This window comes from Curcuma longa, unplaced genomic scaffold, assembly GCF_044706935.1.
Source record: "Curcuma longa cultivar G26 ecotype Majalengka, Jawa Barat unplaced genomic scaffold, ITB_CL_G26_1.1 contig_23516, whole genome shotgun sequence".
NCBI lineage: Eukaryota > Viridiplantae > Streptophyta > Magnoliopsida > Zingiberales > Zingiberaceae > Curcuma > Curcuma longa.
Genome location: NW_027432182.1, coordinates 1 through 25,090, shown reverse-complemented (window position 1 = coordinate 25,090; position 25,090 = coordinate 1). Strand labels below are relative to the sequence as shown.

General features: G+C 35.1%; 2 protein-coding genes across 2 annotated transcripts; both read left to right on the top strand.

Moving 5' to 3' along the window:
• Positions 1-691: 691 nt before the first annotated feature.
• LOC141818147 (vacuolar protein-sorting-associated protein 37 homolog 1-like) lies at positions 692-14,643 on the top strand. Its single transcript, XM_074705708.1, has 8 exons — positions 692-822; positions 4,730-4,773; positions 6,357-6,575; positions 8,284-8,371; positions 10,955-10,994; positions 11,071-11,117; positions 13,767-13,887; positions 14,325-14,643. The coding sequence occupies exons 2-8, from the start codon at positions 4,748-4,750 to the stop codon at positions 14,489-14,491; spliced, it is 708 nt and encodes a 235-aa protein (XP_074561809.1). The 5' UTR covers positions 692-822; positions 4,730-4,747; the 3' UTR covers positions 14,492-14,643.
• A 7,279-nt stretch (positions 14,644-21,922) lies between these two features.
• Positions 21,923-24,044, top strand: LOC141818146 (heme A synthase COX15-like). The gene is made up of 2 exons (XM_074705707.1): positions 21,923-22,353; positions 23,494-24,044. Exons 1-2 carry the CDS (start codon positions 22,141-22,143, stop codon positions 23,809-23,811), a joined length of 531 nt encoding a protein of 176 aa, XP_074561808.1. The 5' UTR covers positions 21,923-22,140; the 3' UTR covers positions 23,812-24,044.
• Positions 24,045-25,090: the final 1,046 nt, after the last annotated feature.

Here is a 25,090-nt window from a genome sequence, read left to right as displayed (position 1 = left end):
TTTATCTTCTATCATAAAAATAACCTTTAGTCGAAATTAAAAATAGGTAAAAATTAAAGAGTGTCGATTGGTTACTATTCCATTTAAAATTATAATTGTCAATTTTGATTGAGTTTGTTGGATTGATCCGCTAAACTAAATAATTTAGATCGATTGAATTAAAATTTTATTAATCAATTTTAAGATGAGTTCAGATGGATTGACCCGTCTAGGTTTACGATTCGCATGGGTTAATCCGTGACGGACTTGGGTTGATTAAAGTTTATTTATTTATTTTAAAATTTAAAATTTAAGTAGAAAACTCAATGGATTAGTGAGTTTGATCTGTCTAAATCACTATTCAAATTTAAAAATTTTAACTTAATCAATTTAAACGGTAATCTAAACTTAAAATTTTAAATATTTTTTTATTTTTTGACAGACTCATGGATTGATCCTCTAACTCGCAATCCGTCTTAGATTAGATTAAATTAGAGATTTTATAATCGAATTTTTAATAGGCTGATTGTTCCGTCGTAGATTCATTCGTTTAACAATTCTATCTAAAACACAGTATAAATCAGACGGATTTAATGGTGGGATGTCCGGCCCAACTGTCGGCCCGCTAATGGCCCACCATTCTCGATCGACTTGGGCTCGCGATTTTCTTTTTATGCACGCAAACCGTCGATTTCTCTCGTCCTCTTTCGCACAACTTTCCGCTCCCCGGAAACCGTCCCTGTCTCCGCGTCTCCCCTTCCTCTCGCTTTATCTCGGTGACGATCTCGAAGCCGCCCTGCTTCTGCTCGCCTGAATCGATCTGGTCAACCGCCTCTCCCTCAGGTTAGTCCTCTGCCTTGCTATTGCGATCTCGTGCCGGAGTCGGTGTGATGTCCGCTTGCCTCTCCGCGTGCCATCCCTCTCCTCATGCGATCTCATTCCTCCGATCTCGTAGGCCATTCGGAGCCCCCTTAGCTTTCTACCGTAGGTCACTCTTTTACTCTTTTCGCGACCTCTGTTCTTCCGACCTTGCAGGCCGATCCCGCTCTTGCTCTCTCCCACGACATCTAGTTTCAGGTTCCAATTTTTAGCGGCTACGGCCTTGTCCCTCCTTTCTCCGACGTAGTTCTTCTTATTCAGCTCGGTCGCAGCAGGATTTGGTGGTGAAATATTTTTGTTTTGTATTCAATTTGTGTCTTAGGAATATAGTTGTTATTATTTTTGATCAAACATTTTATGGGAATCTTCTTGATTTGGATGCTTGGTGATCTGGATACAATCCATAATTTTGATTTTATTTATCAAATAAACGGGTGGGTTTAGGCAGCAATTTGCAATATTGGCCGAGTATTTAGTGGGTCGTGTGAGCTTTTAATTAAGTGGGATGGGTTTGAGCATTTGGGGAAGTCGTGGATACCCGAAACATTGCTAGCCCTTTCCGCGCCATCCTGGTGACAGCGTGAGGTAAGTGAGGAGCGAGTTTGACCCATGCAAATCGCCATTTGGTTGACTTCATCCCTACTGCTGCAATGACAGAGAAGTGTCTGTTCAGCGTGAGGTAGCTTAAGTCTAAAACCGGGAGGGAGGTCATGGTGCCATAATTGAGATCGGCAGGAAAAAACCTAGGATTTTCCCTCAAGGCACATGACTTCCATGATGCTTTGTGATGGGAAGGGATCCTGTTGGGTCAAGCAAGGGTGAGGAAGTGCAAGGCAAAGATGGAGATGGTGTGGGAGAAGCGATGGCTCATGAGGAGAAGAAATCACACAAAATTCTTTCATGTTATATGTAGGACAAGTTATTGGTGGTGGTGTAGACATTGTTTCCTTTGTTAGAAACAAAAGATATTGGTGACATGGTGATGTGAACAAGGAACTAATAATTTAGAAAGTTCTAGGTCAAAAAAAGAATCCATTTGAATTTCAAAATATTAGTTGATAATTCTTCTAATTTAGGTTTCATACAGTTTGGTATGGTTTCATTTGGTAAGATTATCTTTTCTGTGGTAGTTTAATTGATAATTGGATTTCCTAATTTGCAATAGTTACTATCTAGTTTGGTTTGAATACTCAATGTTTTTTTTTTATAGTCTTTCATTAAGAATAAAATTGTATTTTTAATCATGAATTGCAATTCTCATAGTTATAGACATCAAATAACTATTTTGTCTTGCACCAGGTAAAACAAAGACCTTGCTAGATTAAAACTATTCTTTCAATGAAGACTTATTTTTTATTATTTTTTCTTTGTATGTTGACTTTGTTACAAGTGATGTAGACTTATTCTCATCATTACTACCTTCGCATACCATGATTTCAATGAAGATTGGGAAAACATTCTCACCCACCAATAAACTCATATGTTTTCTTATTTATTGAAAAGCGCGACAAAAAAATCAAGCCAAAATGTAGAAAGAGAATGAATTGCGTCAAATTTTTGCCTATTGGAAGAGACATTCAAAGAAAAAGAATAATGAAAAACCATTGCTAACAAAGTCAGTGAACCTACTGTTCCTTATGCTTAAAAGTGACAAACCAATAAGAGGAGAAGATAATTCACTTGGAGTTGTGTTCTTCTCAGTTGGGGAGAATAACATAGTCAAGATTTCTAAATCTTATTTAAAATTATTGAAAATTTTAAAGTAGTTTAAGTTGTTTAAAATTTTTACTTATATTTTTACATTTATAGTTGGAGAATTTATAAAAATTATTTGTTTTTGAAAGAAAAAGTTAATTAAGGTTTTTATTAAGATAAATCTAGTTGTTATTTTATGAAAAATGAGTCTTATTGTCCCTTTATAAAAGGGGTTTGGATTCAATGTATTAGAACAATTTTCAGTTAATAAATTTCCCTTTTATTATCTGCGGGAGATAATTATTGCTTGCTTCATCAATTTGTCCCAATGTTTTTGTGTGATTTGGGTATTCAATTTTGTTGTTGCTACAACTGTCCACTTGAATTGCCTAGGCAGGTTGCTTGAGCTGCCTAGTTGGATGACTTAACAGTCATCACTTAATTGCTAGGCAAGTGGTCTTCTTATATTTTTACCTAAGTAGTTGCCTAGATTGCTTTTTAAAACTATGGAATTGGAGTTGAGAATAAAATTGTATTTCCCATCGTGAAAGGAATTAGAATCTTCATAAAAAATAATCATTTTTCTTAAAGACTAGGTGAAACAAAGATTTTGTAGTTTAAAACTATTCTTTCTAAAAGATTATTATTATTAGCATAGTTAATAAGGTCTCCTTTGATTAATCTTGGTGTAGTTCTTTTTTAGTGTATGAGATATCTCTTTGTTTTATCAATTTCAGCTCATTTTCTTGTTTGTGTGATCTGAGGGTTTGATTTGATGTTGAATCAAATTGCAAATTTGATATCAGTGCCATTATGTGCTACTTCAGATGGCAATTCCTTGTATTAGTTGCTGCATAGTATGTTTAGAAAATAAAGATATACAAAGGAAGAAAAAGGTTTAATGTTTCTCTATTTTGGTACGTGTAGATTGCTGAAGAATTTTTGTTTTGAGTATTTATATAAAATAGATTCATAGATTTTCTTATGACCAAGAATTATATTTTTTTTGTTAATTTAGTTGTACTTATTTTTTTCACTAACCATTTTGTTGCAAACCTTAAAGTTGATGCTGATGATTAATTTTATTTAAAGTATAAATATTTATGTTTTAGAAACATGAAATATTATGTTTAATTTTTATTTTTCTGTGTCTGTATTTCATAGTAATATAACAATTTAATTTTAAATAAGTTGTAAACTAGTAATAAAACTAACCCATTTTTAGTTTCCCACCCTTTTTTTGGATAGTTCTTCCCATTTTTATCCTAAATGGAATAGGGTCATGGTGACCTATCTTATGGTCTTCCATTATTCACACTGGCACGTTGTTAAGCCATCTTGTGACCTCCCCCTGTGTAATTGTTGACCCAACAAGGAAGAGAGCGGGTGAGAGGTGAAGAGCTTTGACATCCACACTTGGAAGCAAGGACAAGATCTCTACCATGATCGTTGATGTGCCTCTTTTCCTTTTTTTTTGTGCTTAGGGGATTACATAGGACGTTACAATGTCTTATTTGCATGGATTAAAATACTGTACTCTACTGTTTGATCTGAGTGTCACAAATCATCCTATTGAAGAACTCATGAAAAATGACATCGATACCCTTTCCTTATGAGCTATTGCATCTCCATCTTGGAACACGACAAGGTCTTTTTCTTCTTGATTTGTTCTTCTACATAAGACCACTGGCACTTTTCTCAGTATGTTGGCACGTCACTGGTGGCCAATACCTGGTTTGGAATGATATTTTAAACTTCGCTTATTCATATTTAGTTTCCTTTTTTGGATTTAAAATAATCATAAACAATGATGTATTTTTCCTCTTCAAAATGACACAAATCTGGGAACAAAAGGGCGCCGAAATATAAATCCTTGAGCTTATTTATCTTGTGGTTCATTTTGGGGTATTATGAGAGTAAATTTACGAGTTAGTAATGCTTGTGGTAACTACATCTGTTATTTACATGGATGAGCTGCTGGGTATGATTATGATCACATTGTTGTTGGCTGTGATAGAGGGGTAGAAAACTTCTAGAAAGTTTAGATCAGCATTTGTTCTTTAGAAATTAATTACTATTTTTCCAGTTAAATTCTTGAACTTCAGTATTCCTTTCTTTCTTCTTGTTTTTCTGGTGTTGTGATTCTTTTGAAGGTTTACTCGCATTTTTTTTGCAGATTCCAACAGCTGCTAAAATGAATTGGAAGTTTCCAATTTTTGGGTGAGTTGATGTCCTTATTATGCAAAGCCCTTTTGAATGCAGTCCTCATTTGAATTCATCTCTAGATATTTTCTTAACATGAAAATCTTCAAGTTGCAAAATTTGTTATACAAGGAAATCTTAATTAGTAATCTCACAGGTAGCTATTGCTCTTAATCGATGAGCTATCACCAATTTCAGGAACTTGTTCCTTCTAATGAAAGAGGATGCAGTCATATGGACAATGTTTCAAATTGCTATGTTTATTAGTTTACTTGGTTTATATTAGTTTTAGGGGAACAAGCACATGCGTCCAATGACTAATTTTCTAAAGGCGGCTCTTTTAATTTTATATTTGTTTGTGCCAAATAAGACATCCAAATCTATTTTGCTTAGACTGTTACATTTGTTTCAGAATTTGCACCGATTTCTATATACGTTCATATAAGTTGTGGTGACACAAGTAGCATAAAAGTTGTTGCTAATGACTTGTCAATTTTTTCCTTATGATTATTTATCATTTTTTTATTAAATGCTCTTTAACCTGGATATTGGTGGAGTCAATAATAGGGTTTTTATATCATGTCAATTATGAGCTTACAACCCATGTTTGTATAGCGCCCCAACTAATCATACATTACTAAAAAAATGATATTGTACCATGCCCATTATTTAACACTTCTTAGATTGGTACTATTTGAGCCAACTTGTTACACACAAACATAAACCACTATGTGGCTTAAGAAAATATCAACAATCTATTTATCAAAAGAAGTGTAAAACGTGCTTAATGTAAAACACTAGGTTATATATGTACGATAAATGTTCTTTGACCATCACAATGCATAGTTTTGGGGTAGTGCTTAGAGAAAATAAAGAGTTGATACTCACCATCTCTTTCCAAAACTTTGATCAATTTTTAATTAAAAAAATAATTTGGTGTAGGATTGTGTGAATGGAGGCATGCATTGACTAGAGAGGGATGAATAGCCAAAACCCTAAATGAAAATATCTTGTAAATATAAAGACAATTCAATGTTCTTGCATGAGTGCTTGTGTATGAGTCCAATTGTCGCTTTATCTCCTGTCTCTTGGTCAATCATCTCCATGAGTAATGTTATTCCAATACTAGACATCCTTGACATGTTACAACACACATCAAGATGAATTGAAATAATGTATAATTATTATTTATATCTTGTGCCCATACAATATAATGTCAATGCCAAAACTGTACCATCCTAGATTGAACACAAAGTTCAAGATTGAATACAAAGTCTGAGCTTAGAAATAAAGTTGTCTTTTTTTCTTCTTTTTGTCCATTATCTTATTTCTCATCTCCCTTCAATTTTCCATTGGCATCATATGCCATGGTACTCAAATAATGTCGCTTCAGTTGAAAACCAAAAATGCTGCACGATTCAAGATTTTGAACATTGGGCATTTTTTGGTTTAAGTTTGATGCAAAGGTATTATCTAACATTTAAGTATATAGTAAATGTAATGAATCTTTCTTTGGTATGAACATATATGAGAAAGAAATGCTGAAGTTAGTGTTTGAGAAAGATGTTTCTGTTCTCAAAATTTCCTAAATTTGTTTGCAGGGCTGCCCAACAACAGCCACCTCAGCCAAATTTCCAAGAAATTCCAACTCAGTCTTGGTATCCTCCATCAGTAAATTCACCTTCACAAGCTTCAACTGCAAACAATTCTTCTGGTGGTAGTGTTCGTCAAAGAACTTATGATCATCCCCAGTCACCATCTCATGGGCAGTCATCACCTACTGAGGCTGCTGGTATAATTGCTCAGTTGAAGAACAAAAGGTACTCTGCTCATGGATTTTTTAACCACTTAAAACATTATTTAGTTATATACAGTCTATTTTTCGCATGCATGGTGTGTTTATCTGTTATTTATGTGCTATTTGTGCATGATTCTACAGCATGGGTCTGATAATTGTTGAATTTAAGTTGTGAGACTGAATAGAAACCGAATTGTAAACTAGATATATATATATATATACTTTATACACTTAATTATAATATTTAGATACAGAAATCAAGCATGCTTTAGCTTCCTCTTCATTGGTTCATCTTGTTGCACGCCAAGATCTTTAATTTTCATCTTAAATGATCCCCAAAATTGAGATCTATAGGCCCTCTCATATACAAGCTGGGAACTATTTTTTTCTCCTTTGGATGTTTTCGTACATAATATGCTAGTTACTTAGTTGTTACGGGCGCCTCTCAACAACATTTCAAATCCTTTTGCTATCAATATGTTGACTGTCAAACTCATGATCAGTTGTATAAACTCTTTTGGTCCAAACAGCATCATCTTCTTAATGTGTTTCAGCTATTGGTTTGCAACATAATACACTATCAAATACAGCCATGATTGCTAAAATTAATTAATTTTGATACAATTGACTAAATTGGACGGGGGGGGGGGGGGGGGGGGGGGGGGGGGGGGGGGGAGCAAAGAGTGATTAAACATTTTAGGAAAACATCAAAATTCCCTTGGCAACATTTGAAATCATCTGACATTGAGCAGGAATATGTTGAAATCAAGCAAGAGGTGGATGAATTATGAAAATCAATCTAACTCTTGCTTTGATTCTGTATAGTAGTGGTACAAAAAGGGGGAAGAAGGAAATTATATAAGAAGAGAAAATAGGTGAGTGACCACACCAGAAGACTAGATCTTGGTTGCTCAAAGAAAGGGCTTATTAGTTTAATGTATTGAATGCGTGCAAAAGTGGCAGTAGAGCTTCAAGGGATTAACCAACGAGAGTGAATCAATTGGTAATGAGTGAATTAAGATCAACATAGCAAATGGCTAATAGAGAAGTGGTATGGTAAGCGCCTCTAAGCTCGACTCTATGTTTAAGTTTGTTTATTATAATAAATAAGCTCAACTCCAAAAAAGGGCAGTCCGGTGCAGGAAGCTCCCGTCAATGCAGGGTCCCGAGGAAGGACCTATTGTACGCAGTCTTATCTTGCTTTGCAAGAGGCTGTTTATGAAAACTCGAACCCATGACCTCTAAGTCACCACAACAGCTTTACTGTTGCGCGAAGCTCCCCTTCAAATAAGCTCAACCTTAGCTCAATATTAATCAAGTTCAAAATTTATTAAAAAAAAGGATCAAGTTAAGCTCGATATTAATCAAGCTCAATATTTTGTGTTAATTCTTGTTTATTAAAATGCTTATCAAGTTTGAACTGAGCTCTATCTTTTATCAAGCTCAACTTGAGACGTGGTAGTCTTTATAAGTTAGCTAAAACTTGATCCTATAAGAAGTATACATTAATTATATTTTTTAGCATATTATCTGTTGCACATTAAAAGTGGGTACAAAATTGTATATATATGTGTGTGTATGTATAGGAGGCATGCAATTTATATTTTACCATTGACTTTGTGATGGATATCACTGTGGATAATTATGAAAATTCATTACAGATACTCCATAATCTAATGCTTGTCACCATGGATGTGTTTAATTTCAGCATTGTTCTACATCTTTTGCAGTGTTGATGAACTGAGAAAGCTTTTAACAGACAAGGAAGCATATGCCACCTTTTTTAATTCTCTTGACCAAGTAAAAATTCAGAATAATGTAAGCATGAGAAGAGTGCTTTTTGTGTTTATTGTCTTTGGTTTCTTTCTTCCTGTTATCCTTTTTAATAATGTTATCCCACTTTTTCTTTATGTTCTTTGGTCTACTTCATATAATTGTAGGATTGTTTAGAGCGCTAGAGGGGGTTTTGCAGGTGTAGGAATAGTGCGCTTCACTTTTTCACTTGTTTTCGAAAACTTTAGAGTACACAGTAGAAAATAAAAATCAAAACACACAGTAAATGATACATTTATTTTACTTGTTTCACAGCCTTTGACTGCTACTCCAAGGCTCGCAGTCCTTAATTGCTTCCGATGGACAATCCATTAAAAGACTCTTTCTCACAACGAGAAAGAGTCTTGTCTTTTACAAATATGAGGAATGGTAACACGTTTAGCGTTTATTGAGAATGAATTCATAAAATACGATAAAAAGACTATGCTACTAGTTATTGACTTTACTTGAGAGCTTGACCAATGTCGGTGTAGTGTTTTGGTGTTACAACAATGTCTCGGGAGCATAGAGCACATGAATAACGGTTGTAGAATCGTCGTGAATTGTCTAGTAGGTTCTTTTCACGACTACTTTTATTGAGTAATTCGGAGCGCCTATATCCCCTTTCGGCGCCCCCCATCGTGGGCTATCCGATCCGTTGTAATCGCCGACTTAGCATTTCCGGATGTCTGATTCCCTTTCGGACGCTTGAAATGTTGACGTGGCGATTCTCGGATTAGACTTGATTCTATTGCGTCTTATCCTTCTCTGGACGCCTGAATTCCTTCCGAGTGCCTAGAAGCTGATGTGGCCCGGTCAATCGGGATTTGCTACCTTATCCGCCTTGCTGACCTGAAGAAAAACTGCCTGAGCATCCGGATCTGATAGGGGTGCCTAGATCATCCAAGCGTTCGGATCCAATAGAGAGCCCGGAATACGAAATTCCTTTGACCTCATTTTCTTGCATTACACAGTTAGCATAATACAAATACAATGTAGGAATTTAATTTTAGACAGTTTTATTATTGTCTGATCTTGACTTTGGGTTTCTAGTGGAACTCTAGGTTAGACCGACACCTATTGTTTGTTCCCTTCAAGGGAACGTGTCCTCACCTACTCCTCTTAGTAGAGATTACCTTTTGTCAAGCATTCGGTTCTCCATATCTGTTTGGACTTCCTGCTCAACATTCGATTCTTTGACCTCCAGGTTTTCCTTTTGATGTCCGATCCCCGCAGACCTATCGACTTGATAGACGTCCGGTTCACTGACCTGCCTAGTGTCCTCGATCTGTTAAGGCTTTTTACTCAGTCCCACTGACCAGGACTTCTTGTTTAGCCTCCAACTAGGGTTTGTTTTGTTTAGCCTCCAACTAAAACTTTCTTGTGCTGCCTGCACACTTAAATAACTTATCAATACACAACATAATCTTAACTTAACTTTTTGCTATGATCAAAACACAGGTTTGATTATCTAGTGCTCCTTGCATCAACAATAAGATGATGTTCTTTCTTTAATTTTGCATTTTTACTAATTATTATAAAATTATGATAAATGTGCACATCAAACGAGGAAGTGGAAGACCAAAAAAGACTTTGTTAGTAACAATAGAATAAGATAAAATTTATTTAAATATAAATGATGATATAAACATAGAAGGATCCATATAGCCATCCCACCTAGTGTGACAAGGCTTAATTGTTGGTGTACTAATATTTGTGCATGTTGTATAATCCACAAGAGTTCATAGCATTCAGTTGAAGGTTGCCTAGTGGTGTCTAATGACAACAATGACACTCCATGAATCTGAGGCACTCGAACCTTTAATATATTTTTCTTAAAAAAAGAACGGATGTAGGCATGCAAACTGTTTACGTTGGCAGCATTTATATGTTTCCTGTAATTGCATTCTCTGTAAAAACAATATGCATTAGTCCATGAATATTCTAATTTTCTTTCTGATAATAATCATTTGTTTTAGTATACATGTTTAAATAGTGGTCTATGATTGTTGATACATCATTTAAGGATAAGCATTGTGCTCTCTTTCTAATTAAACGATTTTAATTATCCTCCAATGAGTTTGAGTTGATATTTGGATAACTTGTTGCTTTTACATTGTCCTACTTAATAGTTGATGGATTCCTAAGAAATTCATTGCAGATTTGGTTTCCTTCAAATGGGAGCACAAAGACATGGCAGTACTAATTTTGATTGTCTCTTGTTTTTATTTAAGAAATCAGAGAGAGATGCTGTTCATCAATTTGTCAAATAAAAAATTGTTTATCTGGTTCCTTAGTCCCACATCTAGTAACGTCTTGGAGCGTTGAAAAGTGATTCTTCTATGATATCTATAGCTCCTACACCTCTCATATCAGCTCAATTGTTTCAGCTAATAATTAATGCTAAAATGAACATTAGTAGGTATAGACAAGATTTGTTCTTATTAAAATTGTTTCTTTTTTCCTGCTAACATATTAGTGTGTTGGTCATAGAACAGTCTTTCTACAGTTGTTCATTTTGACCAAAATTATCTAGCTATAGTTCGGCACTTCAACACAATTACTGATGATATGCCCTTTTTCTGTTAGCTAAGAGATGAACTTCGGAAGGAGACATTGCAACTTGCTAGTAAGTAATCAATCTTCTTTATTATATGCTGCATCGTTTCTTCACATTGTTTCATGAGAAAAAGCAAACATTGCAGAGGAGAACTTGGAAAAGGAACCTCAAATTTTGGAGCTTAGAAACCAGGTTAGCTCTGATTTCTATCTTTTATATCTATTAGTTTTCTTTCCCTTCCTCTGCTTATGTGTGTGCGTTTTTAGGTGCACATGCAACCTTGTGCGGATAAATAAGTTTAATGTGGTGGTCTTTTGTTGTTTATGTTAGAGTAGGGAAAATTATTAGGGTTGATCCCTAGGTAGTTCCTCTTCTCTTATTTATATATATATATATATATATATATATATATATATATATATATATATATTATTGTCATTTTACATATACACCCCTATGATTGTTAGATTTGTAAAGCAGTCCTAGTAGGTCTTCAACACTCCTCTTTAAGTTGGTTAAAAAATATTGTAAAAATTTAACTTTTACAACTATTTTAAATTCCAATCTTTTCTAAAGAAGTGCTCCTAAATCATTAGAATTAATAAATGAGTTGTCATCTGTGTTTGTTCTCTCATGAAATCATCCCAATTTAGTTTCATTGGCTCAATATGAACATAATCCAACTCAACCATCAAATTATATGTTTAGGCTGGATAAGTTCATGTGTAGTTGAAGCCAGAGCCTTCTATCCAGACTCTACGCTTCCTGGCTATAATCAATTACTTTTTGCTCTTTCAAGATATCCGATTGCCTTGTAGAAGAACATAATAATTTGATGTAGATATCATGTTTGGGGAGAACTTGCGTAATTCACACTATGCTACAATTTGCCTAATTTACACAAACTACAAAAAAAAAACCAACTATAGCAATTATATATTTAAATTTGGACTGTGTACAAATTTTATTATTTTGTATTGACACAAAGTAAAAAAAATAACAACATTATCTCAATTCATCATCTTGACCTGGTTTGTAGCATTTTAAGGGGTGCCAAGTTTTGGTATCATATGATATTATTCATTGACATAATGACATAGGAAGCATTATCTGTGCCGTAGTATTGAGTTTCTATAATTTGCCTCCGGGGTATAGTTGAGTTGGTTACGACGGAGCAGAGTTACTGAAGTGGGCAAGGGTCGAAATCTCGGCGAAGCCGAGGTAATGCCCTCTTCTATCGTAGCCAATTGCAGTTTTTCGATTTACCTCCTCATAGATGGTTGTGGGACCGACCGTGTGGGACCGTTAGGGTGGTGGATTCCACCTTTTGCTAAAGAGTTTCTACAATTTAATAGAACAATATGTTTCAACTGTGTCACTTGATATGGTGCGAGATTTTAAATCATGATTTAAAATATTTAATTTATTCTTAAAAATGTGTTAAATTAATTTAATTACATAATATTAATTTGATAATCAAATAACAATTATTTTATTATTTCAATTAAACAACTTAATTTAGTTTGATTTAATTAAATCAGATTTAAATTATATAATTCAATTAAATTTTATTAACTTAATTAATTTAACTTATTAACCATATTTGATTAAATTAGCCTTATTGCACTCTGGGAATGAAGGGCAGGCTGAGCAGTTGTAAAAGCTCTTCTCCAAGCTTTACAAAAGTAGTTATATACTTACTAAATTATCTTATTATCCCACAATGCCTGAACCACTAAAGAATTTAATTTAATTAGCTTAAAGATTTAGGTTAGTTAAGATCATCATTTTTATTTTTTTCTCTAAGAAAATTATTTCCTATTTGGTACTTATTTTATTTTCTTTGAATTGATTTCAATCCTCATACAACCACTACCTAAGTTTGCTTCGTGCATCGACCATCACCTACATGGCTCTGTTTGGTTCAAGGATATTTGCAATCCTTGTTGTTAGGTGATCCAATTGCCCCTGGCTTATAAATCGTTACCTGGACAACAGAAGTCCAAGATGCATACTTGTTTTCCATTTAACCTCTTTGTAGAACTTGCAAAACTTTGGAGGGTTTTAGAATGGATCGACTGTGAGGTAACCCAAGAGTGTGACATCTGATTAAGATAGCCAGATTTCAGGAAAGAAGGTTTGAAAACTTGAAGATTAATGACTTCTGGAAGGAACTAAACTGCTATTGTTGGGGAAATTGATAAAACTGCAACAGAAATTGAAGGCTGCTGTTGTCTTCCAGAGCATGGAAAGAAACTGAAGAAACTCTGGAAGACCAGGAAATTTTGCCAAATGAAATCCTCAGAATGGAAAGGTGTTGCATATAATAGAGAACAAAGATGATATCCTTGATGACTGGATGGGCGCCATTGCTCATTGCTGAAGGGATTGAGTGTGCAGAATAGAACATGTGGCACAGAAGGTTCATGATCCATGAACCAATGGTTTGATCCATGAACCAAGAATGTGGCCTTGGTGGAGAGTAGCAAGTGCTTGCATGAGAAGATATTGCTGCCCATGCAACAGGGAAGACGGTTCAATGAGAGAAAAAAATGAGTGGTGATTCCCTATCAGCTTTGATATCATGATAGAATGGAGAAATATGTAATCTTTTTATTATTTTACATTTTAGACCCCTGAGATTGGCATATATAAATTTGTAAGTAATCCCTAATCTGATTACAATTAGATCTTTGATGCTTCATGTATGTTTTTGGTTACTAATTTTGTTGCATAATCTAGATTCTTCTTTTTGTTCCCGTCTAAATTTCTTTCATTTGCACGCAGTGCATTGCTTGTAGGTTCCTTTTCCCCTTTTATCTAAAATTTATTTGTATGCAGTGCACTGTTATCCGGACATCAGAGTTGGCAGCTGCTAAAGAGAAATTAACTGAACTGGAGAAGATAAAAGAAGAAACCCTGGGACGTTGCTCGCCATCAGGACTACTGGAAAAGCTTCACGGTAACAAATTAACTGGTTTGAAATAGTTCCTTGGGTGTCTAAAGTCTAAGTTCATATATTTAATTGATAGTGGAATGAAATTCACTTTTAAACTTCTATGAGGTTACACCTGACAATTTATTAGTTAAAGCTAAAGAAAAGACTATCATCCTCATTCTCAGTTATATAATAACTGCTTCGACTTTATATTGTGGGCGGTGGCAGGCATTTCTCTATAGATGCACCTTTACAACCTTTTGAGCTGATAAATCACACATACCTTTCTTGCTGATCTCAGCCAGTTTATTTCCAGATTAAAATTACATACTTTTCATGAGCAGCATTTTCAGTAAGGCATGTGCTGGAGCCAATGAATTTCATGCAACATATGCTCATCTATCTATCAGTCGACAAGTTCCTATGCCAACAATAATTGTCATCTATTATTATTCTTGTAGAGAGAATGAATGAGGTGGATGAGGAATCAGAGGCACTAAACAGGCAGCTACTTGACAAGGAGATTGACCTTCCAACTTTTGTACAAAAGTACAAAAAGCTCCGCACTCTTTATCACAGGCGGGCACTTCTCCATCTCGCAGCCAAGACGTCAGGTCTAATGTCTTAGGCACTATCATCATCTCATACATATTCTGTTTCTTGCATCAAAAGATTGATTGTTCTCCTCCAAACTGCTCCCTCCCACTTGGTCGTAATTATAGCCACTTCTGTGATTGCTTCTTATACATTATGCCTTTATATATATTTTCTTTCGATGTATAGGAAGTTATAACTTTTATGTTTTTTTCGCATTTACATCTCTTGAAATGAGAGGAGGATGCTGAAAACCATCAGGCACTAGGCTGTTGGTTGGTTTTGGTGTTGGGAATAATATCCTGTCATGTCCATCTAAAATCCTATTAAACCAATATGTTGGATCACAAAGTAGCTAAATTGTGTGAATAAACTATAAGTTAATGTGGTTTTAGCTCAACCTAAACAAGTTTCAACTCAAGCAAGAAAAGTTAGCTTTCCTTTTAATGTTGACCATTCAGTTTAGTTTAATTAGTTTTATTCATGGGAATTAAAATAATTTTATGTTTTAAAGTTATTCATTGTGAACAACTTATAACTTAAAAAAAAAAGATGGTTATTTTACTATAATAACTATAATAGTGTCGTGTGATTTTATATGGCAAGTTAGGTGGCCAATTCCACCAAAAGATTTGCAACTCCTACTTTGGGCTCTTTCTTTCATCATCATTTTGAAAATAATTAATGTCAGAATACTTGGTTGTATCATTTGTGATTATATTACAACCAATGTTACCTAAAGATAAAGATGCTCTCGTCCTAGCCTCCTCCTCCTCTATGTTTGTGGTTTCAAACATATCTTCCACTTCAACATTTTGATGCAATAATTGAGAAATTTGAGGATTGGGTTGGTTGGTTATGTTTGAGTACTTATTGGTAATAGTAATCTTTCAACTTTGCTCTTGTGCCAACCCGATTAGAAATTTCGAGCATAACCCATAGTATTGAATGAGTTGGGTGACTTTCATACTCGTTGGTGGATCCAAGATGATCCAATATTTTTAGCCCTAAAATCTACTACTAAATTGTGATCGTGACTTTTCATTATATTGTATTTTATTAAAATATTTAAAAGTATTTATTAATTATTTAATGATAAAAAATATATTTTAAATAAGAATGCACTAATAAATAAAATAGAAATTTTATCGAAGAAATACATTGTCTGACAACGTTGACTATTATAAAATAAATATAATAAAAATAAAATTATAAATATTAGTGAAAAAAATGTGAGTGTAGAGAATGAGTTGAGACTTGCAGGGGTGAGTATTCGGTTAAAATCGAACCGAATCAAACCGAATAAATCGAAAACCGAATTAATCGAATTATTTTGATCAAACCGAACCGACCGAATTTTGCTATGATAATCGAATAAACCGAACCGATAAAAAATTGGTTAATTCGGTTTTTAACCGAATTAACCGATTTTTTTGCACAAATAATTTAATTCCACTTTTACAAATCAACTGGTATATATATTCCACGATTTAACGACCTGATAGTTTTTTGTTGACAAAAATTACAACCAGATTCACAGAATACATGCAGCCAGCATGAATGGTCAAAATGCATCAAATGATAGAAGAAAAAGAGATTGTTAGCAAAGCACTAACCACGCAACAAAATAAGAACAGCAAACAATTTAAGGGAAACAGATAAGAGATTACACATCATGTACATCCTTTTAAGTTTTATCCTTCAGTAGAATGTAGACACAGAGCACATAAATTTGCTTCCTAACCTTCAGAACATTGGCTGCACAAGCAAGTGGCAAGAAAAGCTGTGGAACTGCAGTAGTTGCTAACTCTACTCCTGCACCTAACTCCATCAAAAGATCACCTGCAAAGCGAAGCTGAGGAGAAATATACACTATCAATCAACAATCAACACCATATGTAGAAGCTATGAAGTCGAAAGATTACAGGTAAATGTACCTGCTTCAGATCATAGTCGAAAGATTACAGGATGTGTACTTGAAAGTGTATAGAAGTTCTCTTATTTAAAGCAATTATTCCCTGCAAGGCAAGGATATACAAGAAGAATAGTAAGATCAGAAAACAAGTTTACATATAGATATATCTGAAATAGTTTGGGTGCGTGGTCTGGAAAAAAGGTTTAGTCAAGATCATAACAAAAAAAAAGGTGAAAGTTGATCCATCCCATTACAAAATAATAATAATAATAACCTGTCACTTTCTTTGTCCCAATGTTACTTGATTCAGCATTGTTTTTTTAGCAATGCTATTCATAAGAATCCGAAACTTGTTACAATATTATAGGGAAAGATAATAGGAAGTTGCTTCAAAAAAGAGATGTATCATCTTCATTAAAAGAGTAAACACATCCATGAACATAATTTTGCAGATAACTAGAACATAATTTTGCATCTACATGAGATACTGTTTTTTTAACACACACAAAAAACAAAGAATTTACCTTGAGTATCCAATTGATGGCAACAGCACCTGATGCAGCTGTATTTTTGGATACTCCCACAGAATTTAACAGTGTCCTTGTTGTGAAAACACCCATGGCTCCACCAAAGAAATGCTGAACAAGAGAATTAAACACTAGTGAGGAAGAACTCAAGTAAACAAGAAACAACAATGCCATCCTCCAGTATGAGAACAAATTAATAACAGGAATCACACTATTTTGGATAAACTAGTATGTACCTTCAAAGCCCTCCATGTCATATATGGGACATTAGATGAAGACATTAGATGACCAGAAAACACGATTGATTAGGACATTAGATGAAGATATCAAGACTGCTGAAGTAACAAAAGCATGCTGAAGTAACTAATCTCAGATTTGAGAAGAACAAGAAGGTAACTAAACTCAAAAGCATGCTGAAGTAACAAAAGTGGCATATTAACCTCTGAAGAAACTATCTGCAACAGTAATACTAACATCTAAATCTTTACCTGCAGAAGCCATGATTTTGTTCAAAGAATAGCAAGAGCAGTACACAACAATGACCAACAAAGCTAGAGTTTCAATTCCAACATAAACATAATAATATGGATACATATTCAAAGTTTAGCACAACAACTTAAACAACTGAATCCAACAAAGCTAGAGTTCCAATTCCAACAATCTAGAAATAATCTGAAGCAGAAACTGTTAAAGCAAGGTGCAGGATCTGGAAATAATCTGAAGCAGCTCCATTCTTTGAAGCAAGGTGCAGGATAAACTGGAAAAGCAAGGTGCAGATTCTTTAAATACAACAGTTTAGTGAGTTAGCAGTTCAGAATGATACATAGTGAACAAAATACATTATGCAAAAATTTAAAAATACCATTGATTATTATATCATTCATCCATGCACCGGTGTTGTTGAAGAAGATGAGTCTATTATAATTTTTGAGAATTCTGCCAAAAAAATATAAGTTAAATTGAAGCCAATCTTGAGTACAAATAAGACATTCTAAAAAAGAAAAACTTACCACTTTCAAGTTTTTCTACATCTTCTAAAATTTCTTCAATGTCGAGTGATTTCAAACTTAATCGAAGCCAATCTTGAGTACAAATAAGACATTCTACCACCCTAGGAGTCAATGAACTCCTAAAACAATCAAGTACCCGACCACCAGTACTGAATGCGGATTCTGAAGCAACTGTTGATATTGGAATAGCTAAAACATCACGAGCAATTTGAGCAAGTATAGGAAATCTGTGACAATTTTGCTTCCACCATCCCAAAATGTCAAAAGTATCACAATACTCTTCAACTATTTCATTAAGATATTTGTCTAATTCTGACATATTGCCATCACCAAGAATTTGTGCCTTTTGTTTCTTATACTTCGCAAAGATTGATTGTCTTGTCAAATCTATTTGACTCATAGTTTCTGTAGCATTGTCTTTGTCAACTGGTTCTGAAATAGGTGGAACTCTTGAAGTATTGCATTGAGGCTCCATTTTTTCTTTATAATTCTTGTACAAAGCAAATAAAGTGTCTTTTATTGTCTTTCCTACTCTGATACCCTTCTCATCTCCATATAATTCAATTAACATAAATTCTACGAAATCTAATTTATGTCTTGGATCAAGTACCACCGCAATATAAAGCAACTTATTCATCTTCTCAGGATCTCCCCAATACTTGTCAAATTTATTTTTCATTTTAATTCCCATCCGATAAACATCAATATCATCACTTTCTTGCCAACCCTTCAAGATGGTATGAATAGAATTAATCTCATGTGCAAAAGTATTAGATGTGACATACAAAGATCCTGAAACTTTTAATGTTAGCTCATAAAAAACTTGCAGTAGAGATGCAAAAAGTCTAACAGTATTCCAATCTGCACTTGTTGGTTTCCCATCAAAAATCTTCAATTCTCTTTTAGGTTTGCCATCTGGTTCAAATATCATCTCTCCATTTTCATTCAAAATAACCTGCCAATCTGTATATTGAAGATCTAATTTAAAGCATGGATCTTGTTCATCAAACCTATCAAATGCTCTTTCAAATTTTTGAGCTGTATTCAACATCAAGAAAGTTGAGTTCCATCTGGTAGGCACATCTAAGCATAATGAGTTCTTGCTTTCAATTTTTTCAATTTCTACACAATCTTTGAACTTGCTTAATCTAGAGGGAGATTGTTTAACATATTTAATTGCATTCCTGACCCTCATCACAGATTGATTTATATCTTTTAAGCCATCAGCAACAATCAAATTGATTATATGAGCTACACATCTCATATGAATATGTTCTCCCTTCAAAATAACAGAATCCCAATTAATCATCTTTTTTCTGAGACTATTGATTGCAACATCATTGGAACTTGCATTATCAACTGTGATAGTACAAATTCTTTTAATTCCCCAATCCCTCAAGCAATTTTCAATGGCTAAACTAATAGCCTCGCCTTTATGACTTGTAATTGGACAAAAGTTGATAATTCTTTTCTGTAACTTCCAATTTGTATCAATAAAATGAGCTGTTAGACACATATAATTGATATTTTGAATCGATGTCCATGTATCAGTAGTCAAAGAAACTCTTTGTGTTGAATCATGCAACATATTTTTCAATTTTTCCCTTTCAACTGTATATAGTTCAACACAATCACGTGCAACTGTCCATCTTGATGGAATTCGAAACTTTGGGCACACTATAGCCATAAATGTTTTAAATCCTTCTCTTTCTACAAATTTAAAAGGGAGCTCATCCATTATGATCATTCTAGCTAATGCTTTTCTAGATGCATCTTGATCAAATTTCCAAGAAGTCAAACATACCTCACCCTCTTTTGAATTTAGTTGTAAACTTAACTGTGCTTGAGTTGTTTCAATAACATGAGGGTGTTTTTTACATGTGGTCATATGAGATTTCAAGCTTGTTGTTCCATTCCTACGTGGATCACAAAAAAATTCTTTATCACAATATTTGCATTTGGCTTTTATCTCTGATGCATCATTAGTAAACTTTATGAAATGATCCCATACTTCACTTCTTGGTTTCATTGTTTTTCTTTTCAATGCCTTTCCTTTAGATTCTACAGTAGCTTTTGTTCCCACTGAAGGACCAATATCAGATTGTGGTATTGAACAACTATTATTAACATCCATATTTGATAAATCTCTTTCCATCAGTGTGATATGCACAGATACAGAATGCTGTTAAAAAATATAATAAGATGTGATTATACTATTCAAATATAATTACAGAATGCACAAATACAGAATGCACAAATATAGAATGCTATTAAAAGACAAATATGAAACTCAATGACTCTAAAACTAAAAACATGATGATACTATCAGGATTTGATATCTACATAGTTAAATAGTTGAATTAAATAAGAAATATTATGGAAAAAAATAACATAGAAGCTGTAGATATTATGGACATAGAAGTATACCTGTAATCTGTGGTGACTGGCTGTAGACTTGAGGAGAGACTCTGTAACTCACGCTAAGCCTTGGTAGGATGCTTAAGAAACCCTCCTATTGCTCGACTTACACCTATCTCAGCAGCAAGAATAGCAAAATCAGCTTTTAATCAGAAAAGAAGTCTTTAAACTAGAAGTCAAGAAAATCACCTTTTAATCTCAGCAGCAAGAATAGCAAAAGCAGGAGCTGGAGGAAAAACACAAGTCTCGGATTTAGGGCAAACGCACGACTGGCGAGCACATGCAGATTAAAGGCAGATTAAGAGACCAGATCGAACCTTTCAGGGGTGGAGTTAGAGTAAGAAGGGTTTCACTTACATACAGAAGAGACTTGACACTTCAAGGTTTGATACAATTTCCAATCTTCAATTTCAGAGGTAATTTACTATCCCATTTCTTAATAGAAGAAGCCAGCAAATTTCAGAACTCAAATCCAAATTGAGGAACTCAAATCAAAGGCAATCTCTTAATAGAGACCCTCAAAGCTTTGCACAGCACAGAAAGAGAAACTGCCTGGCCTGCGAAAGAGAGACTGCCTGCTTCTGCTTAGCCAGCACCCAAGCAAGAGGATGGAAGAAAAGAAGCTCTAAGCTTCCTGCCACCAAGACTAGTTTAGTTTTGGCCAGCCACCAAGAATAGTTGACTGCGGAGCACCAAAGTTGGGGAGCGTGATCAGGCGAGTGGGAGTATCAGAGGCGCGGCGGCGAACTCGCGACTGAGGAGAGGCGGCGAACTCGCGAGTCGCGACTGAGGTAATCGAGAGAGGAAGGTCGCGAGTCGCGACAGAGGGAAGTGAGTGCGCGGCGTAAGCGGTAGGGTTTTTTTACTGGCAGCGGTAGGGTTTTTTTACTGCTAGGGATTTTTTATTGCCCGAGGCCTCCGAACCGATTAACATGAGAATTTAATTCGGTTTAATCGGGTAAACCGAACCGAAATTTTTAAAAACCGAACCCGAACCGATTAAACCGAAAAAACCGATTTTTTTATTAAATAAAACTGAAATTCCGAATAAACCGAACCGAATTAAAAATTCGGTTCGATTTGATCGGTTTATTCGGTTTAACCGAAATTTTGCTCAGCCCTACTTTTATTTGAGCTTTATCTGTTAAATATTGTCCTTGGGGCAATGGTAGGACATCCGGGTTGTGACTCAGGGACCTGCGGTTTGATCTCCAGCTACGATGTATTTATAAGAATTTTTTTTCAAATGGGGAACGCATTGGATTGGCCGCCGTATGTGTTTCCCGATTTACCCTAGTGGTCGGTGGGAAACTTTTGTGGAACCGGGCCGACCGATTTATCATTTTTTATCTGTTAAATATTAAGTTAATTTTTAACCTATTTAAACTTCACACACATGATATTAATAATAACAATATAAAAATAACTTACATTTTTTTTATCAAGATATTAAAATTATATTCTCAAATTTAATCCTGAGGCATAATTATTCTAAGAATTAGTTTAAATTGAAATTTTGTAAACGTGTTAATATTTGATTAACCAAAATAGAAACGCACATATTGTTGCTGAAGCCGAATCCTTCGACTGCTGGAGGTGTTGCCCTCGACGGCGCCAGAAGAAGACGGCGGCGCGGCCAATCTTGCAGGAGCAGCGGCGGCGTAGATAGAGTTCCTCTTTCAGATCGATTTGGGTCGTAGGATTGCACGCGATCTTAGCAATCTCGCCCACCGTATTGATAAAACCCGCTGCCCCCCTCTTCCTTCCCCATCATTTCACTTCTTAGTGGGTTTTGTTGGGCGGCGGATCAGCGATGTCCGTGGGGAGATTTGCAGCTCTCTTCCGACGGGGAAAATCCCTACCTATCACCTCGCATCTCAAGAACACACCTTTCCGAGTTCCCAGCGGATGTTCATCCTCCCCATCTCTGCCGCCCCCTTCCCACTTCGTCGCATCAGTAGAATCTCTCCAGAAAGGATTCCGGAACAGATTCGCCTCGTTCTATGGGTTCAAAACCATCCCCAAGGTCTGGCATTAATGTAACTTCTTGTGTTCTCCTACTTTACTCTTGATCATCCTGCATGGTTTCTTTTTCGTGATTGTTTGCAAAATTGTTTCATGACTTCTCACAGTTATTGCTCAAGGGTCATGGCGTTTCCCCCTTAAAAATTTGTTTTTTTTTTTTTTTTTTTTTTTTGCGTTAGATCTTTGTTTTATGTGGCTAGCAGGATTTTCAAGATACTTGTGGTTAATTTGTTGTTATTTATAAGTTAAAGAGATGAGGTTAAAATACAATTGACAGAGTGAGAGAACTATAGTTTTGAATGTTATTGAACTACAAAGATTATCAGAGCAAAATCGCAGGAAACGTTAGAATAGTGTCAAAGGATATAATAAAGCAGGGCAAAACTAATTTCTGACAGAACTTGGAATTTGCCCATGCCTCTAACCTGCAGCTTCATGGAATACTGAACGAAATAAGTTCTTTTCGCATCTGGAATTTGCTTGACCAATTAGTGGTTCAGCAAATAAGATAGTTATGACCTATGTTTATATCATAGACGATTAGCAATTTCTCATTCCAGTCAGTAATTTTCAGTTCTTCATTGTCATCTATTTAAGAGCTTTTAAGTGCTATGATGTTGTCTATTTTATGGCCTGATGGCTGACGCTTCTGAAAGTTGTTGAATGGCTCTGCCATTCAGTATTAGCTCATTTGTAATTCATTTCAGTTTTCCATTTTTTTTCTTTGAAATTTTGTTTTTAGATATAGAACAATTTATATTTGTTCAACTGTTTCAGATGAAATTAGCTATGCATTAAATTAAGCTTAAACTGTAGTTGTTCCCATTGTTTTCTTTACTGTTGAACTTTGTTAGCTGATTAATGCTTCATTTTATTTGGTATCAGTTCATGATATGCATCAAGGTAATTCTTCTTTTCTCCTCTATTGAAATGCGTTCCTTTCCTACATGTTTGATGTATGTGCTAATAGCATGCCCATTGACAATGATAATATTCAGCAACTGCTTCATAACTGGACTGCTTGTAAAAGTTTTTCTCATAAAAATGTGATGTTTTTGTACGAGAAATCATCCTTTTTCTCATCTCCCTAAAATTCTTAACACTCTAAACAAGCCTGATAGCTATTGATGTGTTTTTTTAGAGCTTATATGGAAAATCCTCGAGAAACATGTCCACTACAATTCCACTGGCAAACTCCAGTAATGCAGAGTTGGCAAATGAAGGTCTAAAATTGCTTGTCAATAAAGGGCCTCATGCTCAGAAAGTGGTTGGAATATGGCTATTTGGTTGTGCGGCTTGGGTCTTTAGTTTAGTTGTATTAGGTGGTGTGACTCGCCTTACACGTTCTGGTTTGTCCATGACTGATTGGAAGTTCACTGGTAGTCTACCTCCTTTGTCAGAGGATCAGTGGTTACTTGAGTTTGAGAAGTATCAGAAATCTCCAGAATACAAGAGGTAAGACATAATGGTACGTACCATTCTGTTTTACTTGCATGCAAGCCTGATTTTCTGCCTAATCTTGAACCATTGATGCTTCAGTTGCTTTAAATGCTAGATTTTAATTTGGTGTATCTCAATTTGATTTGAAAATTTATAGACAGCTTCGCAAGAAACCTTTAGTGTTTTTGCAATTTTGTAGGCACATGTTCATTAAATTTGCCAATAGTTTCCAAATGCTTAAACTCTTAGGTGAGGTAATGGAGATTACTTCTGTTATTATTGCACAGTAAAAAAAATCACATTTGTGAAACCTTTTACATAGATATTCTCTTTGTTATCATAAATATGGCCCAACTGTTAGTTGTTTGACATCTTGCAATGTTCTTAAAGACTCTCATTCCTCATTGCCACTGGCATTTTAGTGTCATACTGCTTATAGTATATGCTACTATTCATTATGTTATCTATATATGTTGTGATTACTTTGGATTTAACAGATTTCCATTTCAGGTATAAATTTGACAAAGACATCAATTATTATTTGTAGGCTTGTACGTTTTGATTAGAAGAATGCAAGTTGTTCCTTGACCAAATTATATATATATATAATGGAAGTTATAATGTTACATTAATTTCCACTTCTGTTGTTTGGGCATGGTGAGAAATAAAGTTCACGAAACCTTTTACATAGCTACAAATGTTCTCTTAGTAATTATATATATATATATACTGTGTAGCATGGATACTCTGTTTAATTTTTTTTTGAAGTATCGGATACCGATACGGATACGATACGCCGATACGCGTGTCGGATACGCGAAGAATGGTATCGTTGACTTTCTGTAGATTTGACTAATCGGATACGCCTTGGATACGAGAGGGATACGCCTTGGACACGGAAAGGATACGTTTGGTTGAAATTGCAAAAAATTAAAACTTTTGGAGGCTAAATCGAAAACATTAAACTTTGGAGGGTTAATTTAGAAATGTTGAAAACTTAATAACTCATTAAATCTTTTCAAGTTTTCAACTTTTCCCTTAACCCTAGCTCGCGCCCCGCCTCCCTCACGCGTCTCTGCGTCGGCGACAGAAACTCCATCTCTCCCTCACGCGTCTCTTCCTCATCGAGCTTCTTGGATTCTTCTTCCTTCTTCATCACACGACTTCACCTCTGTCTCCATCAGAAGCTCGCCGCCTCACCGTCTCGCCGCAGCAGAAGCTCGCCACAGCGCCATAGCCCGACCTCTTCACTCGCCGTCACAGTGCCGCCCAAGCTCCATAGCCCGCAGGTATATTAT